At 47.0% G+C, this 15,546-nt stretch overlaps 1 protein-coding gene across 2 annotated transcripts in view; it reads left to right on the top strand.

Moving 5' to 3' along the window:
• The window catches only part of LOC144755649 (cytosolic phospholipase A2 gamma-like), a 649,811-nt gene that overhangs the window by 283,199 nt on the left and 351,066 nt on the right, over positions 1-15,546 (top strand). Inside the window, exon 2 of one of the 2 annotated variants that reach the window (XM_078644800.1) lies at positions 6,018-6,133. The exons of the other annotated variant lie outside the window; for it this stretch is intronic. Within the exon in view, the coding sequence (XP_078500926.1) occupies positions 6,018-6,133 (116 nt within the window). The remainder of the gene's footprint in view (positions 1-6,017; positions 6,134-15,546) is intronic. 2 annotated transcript variants of the gene reach the window in all.

Raw genomic sequence — 15,546 nt, 5'->3', positions numbered from 1 at the left:
CTACTGCCTTCGATCTACACTGCGGACAGCAGGGTTCACAACTTGAGTTCAGCCTTGAGTTATTAATTGCACAGAGAACTGTTTTCTATGCCCTCTGATTTTGTGAAGAAGCAGTGATAAAATGCATTCCTTGATGTCTATGCTAACTATTGCCTTCGACCTACACTGCGGACAGAAGGGTTCACACTTTGAAGTCAGTCTTGATTTATTAATTGCACAGTGAATTGTACTCTATGTCCTTCGATCTACACTACGGCTCAAGATTCAGATGCAGTGGCAATTGCAGATGACGCAGTCCAGTTCGCAAGACACGTTGCTCCCAGTGCGGCCTGCCGGGACCACGCCTCATCCCAGGATGCACACACACTGTGTGCTTCAGGTGCTACTAACTCACCGCACCATAAGTCATCTCCACGTACCCTTATCGAGGCAAGACATTGAACTCAGTGTAGCCCGCCGGGACCACATATCATCGCAGGGTGCTCCAGGTGCCACTAACTGTGCAGCTCAACTCAACGCCACGTGGCTGTGCGCCCATCCTGACCGCTGCCTACGCCCTACACTGTGGTTACACGGTTCACAATTCAAGATTAGTAGCGAATTAAATTGTGTAAGAGACTATAATGGGTTAAGAAGACCAAATGCTCCCAATCTGTGCAGCTCAAGTCAATGTTACCTGCCTGTGAGCCTTTGCTGACCGCTGCCTCCGGTCTACACTGTGGAAGACCGGCAACATGTGGTGCCAACTAACCCTGTTCAACGCAAGCCGAGCCCACATGTGTAACTGGTTCCTGAGTCCTGAATGGCAGCGACCCCAACTTCGTGGCAGCGCCCACAAAACCAGACTCCCTATAATCAGTGAAGGATATTTGCATATGGAAGGCCAGCGACACCTGGTGCCACTGAACCTGTACTAGGCAGGCCGGTGGGGCCACCAACGTATGCACATGGCTAAGGGCCCTTGCTCTCCGCTACCTCTGACCTACATTGTGGAAGACCGGTGACACGTGGTGCCACTAACTCTGTTCGACTCAAGCCGATACCACATGTGTAACTGTGTCCTGAGTCCTGAATAGCAGTGACCCCAACTCTCTGAGACAACTACAGCAGCAGACTTCCTTCAATCAGTGAGGCATATTAACATATGCAATGGCGGCGACATGTGGTGCCACTAACTTTATTCAACACAAGCCGATCCCACATGTGCAACTGTGTCCTGAGTCCTGAATCTCACGGACCCCAAATCGGTGGCAGCGACCACAGCACCACACTCCCTTTGATCAGTGAGGCATATTTCGATATGCAAGGCCGGAGACACGAAGTCCCACTAACCCTTTTTAACAAACGTGTGTCCTGAGTCCTGATTTACAGAGACCCCAGCTTCGTGGCAGCAACCACAGCACCTCACTCCCTTTGATTAGGTAGGAGTATTTACGGATTGAAGTCTGCCGACAAGTGGTGCCACTGAACCAGCACTACGCAGGCCGGTGGGGCCACCAACGGATGCACATGCCTGTGGGTCCTTCCTCATCGCTACCTCTGGCCTACACTACGGTCAGCAGGCCTCACAATTCAGATGCAGTCCCGATTCCACATGACGCAGTCCAGTAGGCAAGACACATTGCTCCTAGTGCGACCCATCCAAATCAACCATCATCACAGTTACATACAGTCTCAATGCTTCTGGTACTGCTAACCCGTTTTAACACAAACCAGTCCCACATGTGTAACTGTGTTCTGAGTCCTGAACGACAGTGACCCCCAACTTCGTGGCAGCACCAGACTCCCTTCAGTCTTATTTGTTGTTTTTTTCTTAAAATATTTTTTTTGTATGTAAATCTATACATGACTTGGGGGTAGATATATCATCCCCATCATTTGCGATTCCCAAATAACGATTTTTAAGAAATCGCTATTTTGGAATTGCAAATTGAGATGTATGTAGATATTCGCTATTTTTTTGCGATTTCTTAAAATTCCTTAATTGCGATTAGCAAATTGCTAATCGCAAATAAGGAATCATTTCCCATTCATTTCTATGGGCCAGGAGGCCCATAGGAAGGAATGTGAAGTCATTCTCAATTTGCGATTCGCAATTTGCTAATCGCAAATTGAGAATAATTTCAAGGGTGCAGGGGTGTCCAAAGGACACCCTGCTGCACCCCTGAAACTTACATGTGTGTGCATATGGCGCACTTACATGCCCTAAGGGCATGTATGAGCGCCACATGGCACCTTAACAAATGCCAAAAAGTGCATTTGTAAAAGAAATCGCAAATTACCACCAACTACGAGTTGGTGGTAATTTGCGATTTCTTAATGTGGATTCGCAAAAAAAAATGCTTGATGCATAGCATTTAAGGAATCGCAAAATTGCGATTCCTTAAATGCTTGAGCAAAATAAGGAATCGCAATTTTTGCGATTCCTTATTTTGTGATTTTGCACATACATACCAAAACACAGTTTACGATTCGCAAACGGTTTCATACATCTGGCCCTAAGATTCTTCTCTATCCAACCACCCAGGGACACTACCTGGCCCAAGAAGGTTGTTGGGGTATGTTGGTAATGTGGGTAGAGGGTACGTTAACTCCTAATGTGGGGAGAGGGAGCGTCAAAAGGGTATCCCTCACAGAAATAACTCCGATATGTTTTCACAAATGCCTCAGACAGATGCCAGCTGACGGACTGAATCACAAAATGGTTTTTCAATACTTATATAGTGTGAGTTATGAACAGTTCGGACCCAGGCTCGCAGAGGGACAGCTGCAGCCTGTCCGGTCGACTCCCAGACACAGTACTATGAGCTGTCCGGGTCATTGTGTCGATCCCTGCCCTGTTCCGTCGTACGCCACGCCACACCACTCCGATTACGTTCTAATGTTGGCTCCACATATCTACATGTCGCAGGCGTACTCGCTGTTGGTGTTTAGTGCAGTGGTCTAGTTCTCAATATCTCACGGCCACTCCCTGAGGGCAGGTTTGCACACACACCACACCCATCGGGCACAGGCCATGGAACCACGCAAATATAATAGATCGACAATGTCACATCCTTTATTGCCGGTGCTGACAAGCTGGCGAACGCTCTATGGGTCTCAACCATAAAGAGTCCATGAAAAGTTGCGCAGAAGGTTAGTCGCACCCTCAGCTATATGGCCGTCAGCGGCCTACCATCCCCTTGGCGCGGACTTCATATTCATAGGGTTAGTGCCACCCCAAACAAATGTGGCCATCAGGAGCCTACCACCACGTGGCACAAACTTGAGTTCCACAGGCTTAACGGCACCTAAGGCTGATGTGGTTTCAGCCATTGACTACTCAGGACTCAGCAACATGTGTGAGATCAGCCGGGCCGCAGAGAAGCTGTAGTGGTCTCCACCATTCAGGACTCAGCGACATCTGGGAGATCCACGAAGAAGCTCATGTGGTCCCCGCCATTCATGACTCAGGACTCAGCAACACATCTGAGATCGGCAGAGTATCTGATATGGACTCCGCCATTCAGGACTCAGGACTCAGCAACGCATATGAGATCAGTGGGTTTTGACGGGCACGTGGACTCGGCCCACTGCTGCACATTCCGCTGGCACCAAGTACTTATTTGCTCATGGATGCGCAGAGGAGACATTCTGTCTCTCTCTCTCTCTCAATTCCCTCTCTCACTCTCTTCATTTCTTTCCTTCTCTCTCTCTCTCCCTTCTCCCTTTCTCACTCCCTTTCTTTCCTTCCCTCTTTTTCGCTCCGGCTTGTTTTTCCTTCTCTGTTTCTCTCTCGCAGTCCTTTGATATGTGAATTACACACGTCCTTATTTTGCAAGTTCTGTCGTCGACATCCATGGTTCCCACATCACTCTTCCACCTTGTTCTTTTCAATTATGTTTGTTAAATTTAGTTTATTGGTTTATTTTTTATATATATTAATAAAAAAAAGAAATAAAAAAATAGTTTATGGTTTATATATGTTTATAAAATAATAAAGTTTGGCAAAAAAAATTATTAACCTTTTCGGTTGTGTTCTTAACTGCTGTGTGACTCTTTCTTGTTCTTATTACTGTTATTTGCTGGTATCCTCCATGGTGTTAAATTTTGGAGCACTTATCGCTGGAATACTGGTGATCTCTGCAGTTTGCACCACCTTCTGAATACTGTGTTAGATTTATCTCAACTTTAGTTGCATTAAAGTGCTGTTAATGAAATGCAGAATAGCTGTCCCGTGCAAAAGCACACGAGGTGCACCTTTGCGATTTATTCAAAATATTAAAATCCTGTATTGAATTGCACATAGGTAGTGCCTCCACTTACAGGGGGCACACAAAATCAATTAAGAAATCTCATTGTATTTATATTGATTAGGAATAGTGCGTCAGGTGCTGCATCTTCACGGCATACACTGCACAGTTCGTATATTGTTCTGCACACGACAAAATGACATCACAATTTTCACAACTACAATGCAAAATTAATTTCGGTGATAACCCACGTTACCACCAGGAATTTTACACCTGCCTGCTGGTGTTAAGCAGGACAACTACCTGCTGCATGAAAGAAAACATAGCCAAGAGCCACACCAGAACACCCACAGGTGCCTTAGAGTCAATGACCACTGTACAGGGATACCCATGAGGGCCACAATACTCATCCCAACAACACCAGGACCACCAACGCCCCCAAACGCGCATCTGAGTAAGTGTGTCTATGTGGCCATTGTGTTAGCATGATTGGCACGGGCCCTGCAACATCACAGTGTGCTGTCTTCAGCAGATGTTACCATGTCACCTCAGCGTTGGCAGTGACCCTGGACATGTAGCTACGCACGCATCCTCCTGCAAGCACAACACACATGTGCTGGTCCAGCGTACACAGGTCACCGCAGGGGTGTGCCTATCCGGCAAGGGAACCGGGGTGTCTCGGACATGTTCGTGTGCAGGAAGTGCGGTAAGTGTGTCTCTGTGTTCTCGTGTGGCCTGCCACAAGGGCAGACAATATTGTAAAGTGGGATACACCACCACCAAACAGCACTCTCATGGTGTAGTTCGAATGCAGAAGGACATGCCGGAATAGACATTGCAATGCTGTGTCGTACGAGTGCAGGGGATACAAAAGTGCACCACACAAAAAGTGTGGGGGCTTGCAGGAGGGAGGAGCAGCTGTTTGGCAACGTAACACACAGTGAACCCGCCCATGTGCCATCGGCTGGGCATCTCATCCATGATGACCACGGTCGCAGCCATCCCGCAGCACCCACAACTGGCCTTTCTACACATCCTTTATGAATGCAGCGTGGTTTGCACTTTTATGCTCGTTCAGTGATGGGATGTTCCCAGGTTGTGTGACTTATGCTCCTTGTTGCAGTGCTTCATTTTGCCATTCTTTGTCTATACTTGTGCTGTACTTCATTGTACATGTGTGCCATTGTGCCTATCTCCCTCGTCCACCCACTCCCTGCTTTTTCCTCTTCCTGGTGCTGTTTCTATAATTTTGTTCCTCCACACAAGTAACAAACAAATTAGAATACTTCCTTGATTCTTTTCCGTTTCAAAACTTCTCTCTATTAGTTTTTTTTTATTTTTCTATCTTAACAGTTTTTTTCATATTCAACGTCACATCGAAGTCAGCAGTGCAACGTATTCTATCAACACACTTTCTAGAACATTCTACAACATGTGCAGGTTAAAATGTCATACATTTTTTTAAACCTAATGATATTTGTTTGCAATATTTTCTCGAACATTTAACGGCACGTGCAGATTAAAAGTTCACAATTGTTTTAAGTTCGAGACGTGCCTTTCCAAATGCAAGTAGCAGGTGTGGTTGAGTTGAGCAAATGTTATCCTATGATATGTACTCCACGTTCAAACTGCTTTTTCTTAACCAATCACAAACATGCTTTTCCACAAAACGAATGTGCACCCTGCTTTTAAAAAACAATGTTTTTCATCTCCCAATCAGGTATTATTTTGTATGTGAAAATAAACTAGTTCCCCATCTTTAAACATATCTCTTATTCTACGCAGGTACTGCATGAGCTAGAGACATCTTTCCATACCTTTCAGCCATACCTTCAAAATGCTAGTGTGGATCATTGGATATCGCTATGTTTTCTGGTGCAAGAGGTTTGCAGAACAGAGACGTATTGACTAAGACCTAGGTTTACAAAATGTGGTCATTACATGTTTTCCACAGAGAGGATTTAGGTGGCACCAATTGTTCCCTTTTGTTAAAACCGGTTTGCATTTCCAACACCCTGACCTCATGATTGTGCACTGTGGTGCAACCCACCTAGGCACATTGACTGGGGTAGGTTTGGAACTGCTTATGAAGGACACCTTTGGACAATTAATGTTACTTTTGAGTCAAACTGTCTTTGTATATTCCAATATATGCCAAAGACAGAAGTGGAAATGGTCAAAACAATTTTATCCTCAGATTGAAAAATCTAGAGAGAAAGTCAACAAAGCTGTGTCTGCATACCTCAGAGACAACAACATGAGGTCCATCTATAACAACAACATACGTTTTAATATGGCTGATATCTACAGAAGTGATGGAGTACACTTCACAGATCAGGGAAATCCAGTTTTCCTGAATAACTTGAAGCTGTGCATCCACACGTATATATAGCTCCAACTAATAAACACAAGGGCTCTTTTTAGAGCCAACCTATAACTTACAACTTAGCCCTGCTATTTTAGGGCCAGGTAACGACAACTCCAGGACCCTCGCTAAAATGCATTCTCCACACAGCTGTAGCGCAGTGGCCACATCATCACACTTTGCAGCACAGAGCTCTCGCTTTGATCACCGGCTCTACTCACCCATAGGGGTCAGTAGTTTGCGCTTTAGAAAATGCCATATTGATTTACCTTTGCACTCCCTATACAACACCACCTAAGCACCATATACAAGTTGGACAGGTGTGGCACAGTGCCCAGAGCACATGACTTCACAGCATAGGACACACAGTTTGGGCTCACGGTTTCATCCCCGAATTCAGCAGCAGCTCAATTTACCAGCATGACAATCTAGGCAATACCACACTTAATTTCCGCACCCAGCACTTCAGACTGGTGGAGATCAGTAGTTCAGTAGTTCAGCAACTTTACCCCGACTCCTTTAGCAGCTCAGCTTACACCCCTAGCGTCATCACACCCGTAGGAGTGATTAGTTTGTACTTCACAAATATCGAATTAATTTGATATGCGTGAATGTATCTTCACACTGCCTGTATAACACCCCCTTAGCGCCATATACAAGCTACAATGTTTGAAACAAAAGTTCCTCTGAGTAGCTATAACTACATACTGACACTACTTGGACAGATGTGGCACAGCGGCGAAGGCACATGACTTCACAGCATATGACACACAGTTTGGACTCACGCTTTCATCACTGAGTCCGGCAGCAGCTCAGCTTAGCAGCATGAGACTCTAGACATTACCTCACATATTTCCCATACCCAAGGACTTTCAGACCAGTACGGGCCAGTAGTTCGTCCTACTAGTTATAAACACATGCTGACACTACTTCCACAAGTGTAGTGCAGCAGCCATGGCACATGACTTCACAGCATAAGACACACAATTTGGGATCACACTTTAATCCCTGAGTCCCGCACCAGCTCACCTTAGCAGCATAAGACTCTAGGCAAGACCTCACTTAAGTTCCGTAGCCCACCACTTTCACACCAGTATGGGTGAATACTTCACTACGCACCCCCTCTATAGCACACCCTAAACACCCCACAGAGGTTATAGTGCTTCTACCTTTCTCTTTCCCCACATTTTTTGCCCTTTTTTCCCCTTACTCGCTTCAACATAATCACAAAATGGCGGCCAACACTTTGTAGTTAGAACCGCTTGCACCTCTCGCAGCCAATCAGCAGCAAGCTCGTGCTCGTAACGCCTCAGCCAATCAGATGGCAGAATTCCCAAATATCGATATCTGTAAATTTTGATATTTCTCCAAAACTACTGAACGAATTTACACCATATGAACAAAAGCGTGTTTTCTAGAGCAAGACTCTTCTCCCAGCCAAATTTGGGGTAATTCCGTTCACCGTTCGACCTGTAGCCATGTCTAAAGTTAACATGGAGAAAACACGTTTTGGGGCCCCTCTTTTTTCTCGGCCCCCCCTTGACGAATCATCCCCACACTTTCAACATAGGAGCTGATATCAACAAAGAATTTGTTTTAAGAATTCGTCAATCGGCGCCAAAGTTATTGGGAATAGAATGTTGCCATTTTCCTATGGTAACTAGTCCTAACTATAACAACCTACTGGCGACCGCCAGTAGGTAATATATAATACAACATTAACAATAAAGGGAAGTGTGGGGTAAAGCACTCAGGAGCTCCACACTGTAAGACTGAAGCTCAGTAAGTTTCTCATCCACAATTGCTGTTACAGATACTGACTGCAAATTCCCACATATAGGATATGCATGCAAAGGCAGGGTCTGTGGAGCCTATAACTATGGTGATGTTATCAATGCAACTCAAAGACAATACTCACAGTGAACAAGAAACACCACCTAGGTAGTCAGCTGTGTCCATGGATCCTGGTGATCAAACAGGAACATGCAAGGCAGTAACAGCAAGGGGATAGAACTAAACACAAGCACAATAGACAAGGAGCTAGCAAGGAGAAGTGCTTAACAGGAAAGGAAGGAATTCACAGGGCGCACTTGACAGAAAGCAAGTAACAAACATACAAGGTAATAGAAGCAAGACAGAGGAATAGAAAGACAGCAAACTAGGAACTGGAACCAAGGAAATGGGAAGAAAGACCGGTATATGGATATACAGACGGGAAAGCTACAAGGGTATACTAGAATAGTGCAAGTTAAGGAATTAAGAAAACAAAGTAGCATAGAAGGCAGTGCTGGGGCAGGAACAGTGAATTACTAAAGCTTCAGTAGTCAAGGTATCACTGCAGGCAGTGCTAGTTCAGGAAATAGAGAAATTACTATAGCTTAGGAGTCAAGGTAGCACTGCAGGCAGTGCTGGTTTAGGAGCAGGGAATTTCTAAAGCTTCGGGAGTCAAGGTAGCACTGCAGGCAGTGCTAGTTCAGGAAACAAGGTATTACTAAAGCTTCAGGAGTCAAGGTAGCACTGCAGGCACTGCTAGTTCAAGAACAAGGGGATTACTAAAGCTTCAGGAGACAAGGTAGAAATGCAGGCAGTGCTTGTTCAAGGTAACATGAAATAGCTACAGCTCAGGAAACAAGGAGTCAAGAGAGCACTGCAAGCAGTGCAAATCAGGAACAAGAAATAGCTGAAGCCCAGGAACAGGAACAAAGAAGAACTATAGCTCAGGAACTCTGGAAAAAAGGTAGCATTGCATGCAGTGCTAATTCAGGCACAAGGAATAGCTATAGTTCATGAATCAAGGAACAAGGATTAACTAAATCTCAGGAATCACTGGAAACAAGGATATCAAAGACTCAGGAAACACTGGAAAGAAGGATCGGTCTCACCGGTATACAGCTATAATGACAAACCTTGGCCTGAAGAGAGCTGGGGCTTAGAAAGCTCACAGTAATCACATGCAGCATGTGTGAGCATGCTAGCAGCAGCCAGCCACAGGTGAGCTGAATTCCTCCACCCATCCTTAGCCTGCAGGGGTGGAGACGAAGCAGTGAGCAGGAAATTCTAGGTAGTGGAGTTCAGAAACATGAGCAGGCTGGTTTCAAGTATGAGCAGGCTGCCTTTCACAAAACCCGGCATGGATTGGGAATGGATGTCAATTCCCAAATAGTGTCCAAATGGCTGGAGGTCAGGATATGCATGCAGGGGAGGGTCTGTAAGCTTATTACGACACTGGAAAGCCCCACAATTTGCCCCCCCTGGTGGTGAGCACGAGGGCACATGGAGTGAATCGTGACACACCCCACCCACAAACACCACACCCAAATGCTCCAGATCCTAGCTGTTAGACCTGGCATCTTTGGCGTGGTTTCCCCTGTCTTTTTGGCCTCTATTTCCTGTATTTTTGATGCTGTGCTGGATTTCGTTTTTGCTGGTTTAGATGCTTTGGACACTCTGCCACTGCTGATCAGTGTCAGAGTGCAAGTGCTCCCTGTGTAAATTGTTATTATGATTGGATATACATGATTGGCATATTTGTATCACCAAGAAGTCCCTAGTAAAGTGCACGGGTGTGCCAGGGCTGGTGATGACAAATGTCAGTTTAGAAACTCTAAGAAGAAAGAATCTGAGACTTGGATGGAGTGTGTGAATTTGTACTCGCGTGCACTGGAAGGTTGGATGAAGGGCAGCAAAGTAACTGGTTACAAGGGGTTGTTGCATTTAATTAATTGAGAGTACTTGAGTAGTCTTTGTGTTCCAGAGCTGCGCCATCATCTTTTAGACAGCAAGCTAACAGACCCCATGAGCTTGCTAAGGAGGCGGACCGCTGGACCAGTACCAGGGTACACAGAGGAATTGTGGGTACCACAGCCAAAGGTGGGCAGGGTCCCCAGCAGTAGAGTAGGGGGGACAAGGGTAACCAAAAGGAGTTCTCACAATGGCCCTAAAATAGTTCCCAGAAGAAGGAATCCCAAACCCCCCAGACCTAGACAGCCATGGCGCCCTAGCGGCAGGCGGGACAACAGAGACCCTAGGGACAACAGAGGTCCCCCTACCTGCTTTCACTGCAATGAGGTGGGACATGTTATCAACCGGTGCCCCAAGAGACCCCCCAACACCCACTGGTGCTCCAGCCCCAGGGTTAGCAAGTGTAGCTTTGGGGGGGGATTCGATTTCTAGTGGGGAGGAGGGGCTAGCAGTTATGTCCCTTGTCTCTTTAGGAGACCAAGAGATGGTCCAGGAAACCTTACTGCCCCTGAACACTAAAAAATATGGGCAGAAGGTGACCGTCAATGGGAGGGAGATAGAGGCTCTGAGAGACACCAGAGCCAGCGTGACATCCGTGAGGTGTCAGTGGGTGTCTGAAGAGCAGTGTATCCCCAATGTACTCCGCCCTGTAGTTCCAGCTGACAGTTCAGGTGCCTCTACAAAGTGGGATGTGTTTCCTTTGAGTGGGGGGGGGAGTCTCTGGTCTTTTGGAAGTTGCTGTCAGTGATGCTCTGCCTGTAGACTGTCTTCTAGGTAATGACCTGGAGAGTTCTCCATGGAAGGATGTAGAACACCGAACTCATTTGGAGATGTTGGGATTGCCTGCGTGGATCTGTGTGACCACGCGTGCTATGGCAGCCAGTAGGGGTGATTCAGCAGAACTGGAGCCTGAGACAGTGGCCCCGAGACCTGCCAGGGGAGGAAAGGGCAGAGGGCATGGGAAACCAGCCCCAGCCATTCCCATGGTCCAGGAGGAAGCAGACCCTGAGGGAGATGCCCTGGAACCTACAGGGGAACAGGTGGCCGAACTGGGTGACCTACCTGAGCTGACCCATTGGGATCAAGAAGGTGGGCCCTCCAGGGAGCAATTCTGCAAGGAGCAGAAAGAGTGCCCTTCTCTCGTTGGTATGCGGCAACAGGCTGCACACCAGGCAGCAGGTGGAGCGGCCAGAGATCACTTCCTCTATTGGGAAGATGACTTGTTATATAGCGAGCCTAAGTTTGCTGAGCCCGGTGCAGCCCGTGTGCTGGTGGTACCCGTGTGCTTCAGGAACTTCCTAATGGGTCTGGCTCATGACGTGCCCCTCGCAGGACATCTGGGGCAAGACAAAATGAGGAAGCACGTTGGTTCCTTTTGTAGGTCTTTCCAAACATGTCAGGCCAGTGGTAAGACTGGAGTGAAGTGCAAGGCACCCCTCCAACCCTTTCCTGTGGTGAGCACCCCTTTCGAGCAGGTGGGCATCAACGTCGTGGGGCCCCTTGACCCCAAAACAGCCTTAGGCAACAGGTTCATCCTGGTCTTGGTGGACCATGCCACCCGGTACCCGGAAGCAGTCCCTCTCAAGACAATCACAGCACCCGTTGTGGGCCGTGCATTGATGGGGATCTTTTCCCGTGTGGGGTTCCCCAGAGAGGTGGTCTCCGACCGGGGTACCAACTTCATCTCTAGGTACATGAAGTCTCTGTGGGAGGAGTGTGGGGTAACTTATAAGTTCACCACTCCTTACCACCCTCAAGGAATGGGTTGGTTGAAATGTTCAAGCGCACCCTGAAAGGTATGATTATGGGCCTAGCGGAGTCCATGAGACGGAAGTGGGACGTCTTGTTACCATGCCTGTTGTTTGCCTACAGGGAGGTGCCTCAGAAGTCCTTAGGGTTCAGTCCCTTTGAACTCCTGTATGGCCACTCTGTTAGAGGATCTCTCACACTGGTGAAGTAGGGGTGGGAGAAATCCCGTGGGAAGACCCCCAGGATGTGTTCAGGTATGTGTTGGCCATCCGCAACCAGACACAACGCTTCAGGAAGCTCTCTCAGCAGAACCTGGAAGCTAGCCAGGAAGAAATGAAAAGATGGTATGACCAGAATACCACTCTGGTCGAATTTCAACCTTGGCAGAAAGTGTGGGTAATGGCGCCAGTGGAGCCTTGTGCGCTCCAAGACAAGTGGACTGGGTCATATGAGATGGTGGAGCGAAAGAGCGAAGTAACCTACTTGGTTAACTTGAAGACCCCCAGGCAACCCCTGAGAGTGTTGCATGTGAACCGCCTCAAACCACACTGAAGGGCTGAAGTGACAATGCTCATGGCTACAGATGCTGGAGGGGAAGAGGATAGTGATCCTCTCCCTGACCTCCTGGCAGCTAAGGAGCAAGACGGGTCAGTGGATGGTGTGGTCCTCTTGCCCACCCTGACCCCAGAACAGCAGAGGGACTGTCGCCAAGTGCTGGGTCAGTTTGCCTCCCTGTTCTTCCTGACCCCAGGTATCACCAATTGGTGCGTCCTTTATGTGGACACTGGAGATAGTTTGCCTGTGAAACTGAAACTTTACAGGGTAACTGACAAGGTCAGGGCCAGCATTAAGGAAGAGGTTTCCAAGATGTTGGTGCTAGGGGTGATTGAGCCCTCCAGCAGCCCCTGGGTCCCAGTGGTCTTAGTGCCAAAAGCTGCTGCGCCCGGTGCCACTCCAGAACTCAGGTTTTGCGTGGATTAACGTGGGCTCAATGCGGTCACGAAGACTGACGCACACCCTATCCCCAGAGCTGATGAGCTTGTGGATTGGTTAGGAGCTGCCCAGTACCTCAGTACATTTGATTTAACATCTGGGTACTGGCAGATTGCCTTAACTGGTGGAGCCAAGCAGAGGTCAGCATTCTCAACACCAGAGGGGCACTTCCTGTTCAGAGTCATGCCTTTTGGGTTGAAGAATGCCCCTGCCACCTTCCAGAGACTGGTTAACCAGGTACTGACCGGGCTGAAGGAATTCAGCGCTGCATAGCTGGATTGCAGTGTTCAGCTCCATGTGGGAAGAACACTTGCAACACCTCTGTGAAGTGTTGAAGGCTCTGCAAAGGGCAGGCCTCACTATCAAGGCCAGCAAGTGCCAGATAGGGCAGGGATCTGTGGTATATTTGGGACACCAGGTGGGGAGTGGCCAGGTGGCACCCCTACAGGCAAAGATTGATAGCATCCAGGCTTGGGAGCCCCCCCAAGACCCAGACAGAGGTGAGAGCCTTTTTAGGTCTCACCGGATATTACAGACGGTTTGTCAAGGGATATTGCACCATGGTTGCCCCCTTGACATAGCTGACTTCCAATAAGCAGCCCAGAAAAGTAAACTGGACCGAAGCCTGCCAGACTGCTTTTGATACCCTAAAGACTGCCATGTGCACAGCAAAGGTGCTCAAGGCCACTGATTTCTCCAGTGAGTTCATAGTGCAGACAGACGCTTCAGAGCATGGTGTGGGAGCAGTACTCTCACAGATCACTGAGGAGAGCTGGGACCAGCCTGTAGCTTTCATTAGTAGGAGGCTACTCCCCAGGGAACAGAGATGAAGTGCAATTGAAAGGGAAGCTTTTGCTGTGTCTGGGCCCTGAAGAAGCTGAGGCCCTACCTGTTTGGGACTCACTTCCGTGTTCAGACAGACCACATGCCCCTCAGATGGTTGATGCAGATGAGGGGTGAGAACCCAAAACTGTTGAGGTGGTCCATCTCCCTACAGGGAATGGACTTTACGGTGGAACACTGCCCTGGTACAGAACACGCTAGCGCTGAGGGTCTGTCCAGATTTTTCCACCTTAGTGAATAACTCCCAAGAGGCATGGCAGTTCTCCCCACTTTCAGCTGGAGGGGGCACGTGTTAGACCTGGCATCTTTTTTTTTCTTTTTTTCTTTTTTTGTCCTCATTTGTACATAGCCGATATATATTTGAGAGGTCGAATGTAGAGACAGAGACAAAACCCACAGAGAAAAGAGTCTGGAAGTCTAATGGCCTTAGATCACCAGATTTGGGACTCCCGATCTCTTCATTCACTGAAGGCGTGTTCACAACACTTCGGGTTCACACCTAGCCACACCCTTTATCCTCATAGTCCATCACTCTGTCCCCCAGGTTCGATCTCCAGTATAACAGGTCCCGCAGAGGGTTCTGCTCTTGGATTATCAGTCCATATCCAATGGATTATCCCAAACCTGTATGGCTAAACATAATCATAGGACTGAAGTCCCCTGGCTTTTACTACAAGAAGAAAAAATGAAAAGGAGTGAAAGAGAAAAAAAAACACACAAAGGAGAAAATAAAAGAAAAATCGTGTCTACCAAGAAATAGGAGGAAAAAGAGAAGATAGGTCATTGAAAAAATGTTTACTGCACTATACCTAACGTGGCCCTTCAACTCCTCCTATCTGATTTTACAACAATTGTCCCAAATATCCCAAAAACTAGTTTTTTGTTGTTGTGCGTATTGCCCTATCTAATTTGGCAACCCTGTGGACTGAGTTAATCCATTCACTCTCTAACGGAGGGACAGGTAAAACCCATTTATCTATAGTTCCCTTCGTGCTAGTAAAATTAGCACAAACATTAAACTTTTATTCTTCTTCGAAAAACTAGTTAAACTGTCCTCATCTGGAGTTACCCCAAAAATTACCTGTGGGAGACTCACCTTTCCATACTGAAGAAGATCTGGTTTTGCTATCCCACCATTCTCTTGTTTAGCTCTAAGCTTTTGCCAAGCTATTCGGGGGCTTTTTTTTTGCCCATATGAAACTAATAAAAAGACTTTTCACCTTATTTATCCATTCCTTCTAGAGGAATAGAATTAAATAAAAACGTATACTTAGGAAGGATAGACATCTTTACAAGATTAGATTTGCCTAAGAAGGATAAGGGCAAAGCCTCCCATTTCTGTAGTAAAGTTCTTACTTTCGCTGTTACATTATCAAAATTAGCCTTTGCTATTGATTCAATTTTTTGTACCACCTCTATGCCCAAATACCTAATATTTTGCTTAATCTGGGGACAACTGTAAAGTGTTTTCCCTTGCATAATTTCAGTTTTGTCGTGGTTTACTGCATAACCGGATATTTCCCCAAATGTTGTTATGATTTCCCAAATAGTCGATATTGAATCTTGTAAATGACCCGTAAAAATTATTAGGTCATCCGCGTAGGCTTATTTTTTTTTCCATTC

The sequence above is a fragment of the Lissotriton helveticus genome, chromosome 5_1 (genome assembly GCF_964261635.1).
Source record: "Lissotriton helveticus chromosome 5_1, aLisHel1.1, whole genome shotgun sequence".
Classification (NCBI taxonomy): Eukaryota; Metazoa; Chordata; class Amphibia; order Caudata; family Salamandridae; genus Lissotriton; species Lissotriton helveticus.
The sequence above is the reverse complement of the archived record's forward strand: the minus strand, read 5'-3'. Positions and strand labels throughout refer to the sequence as shown.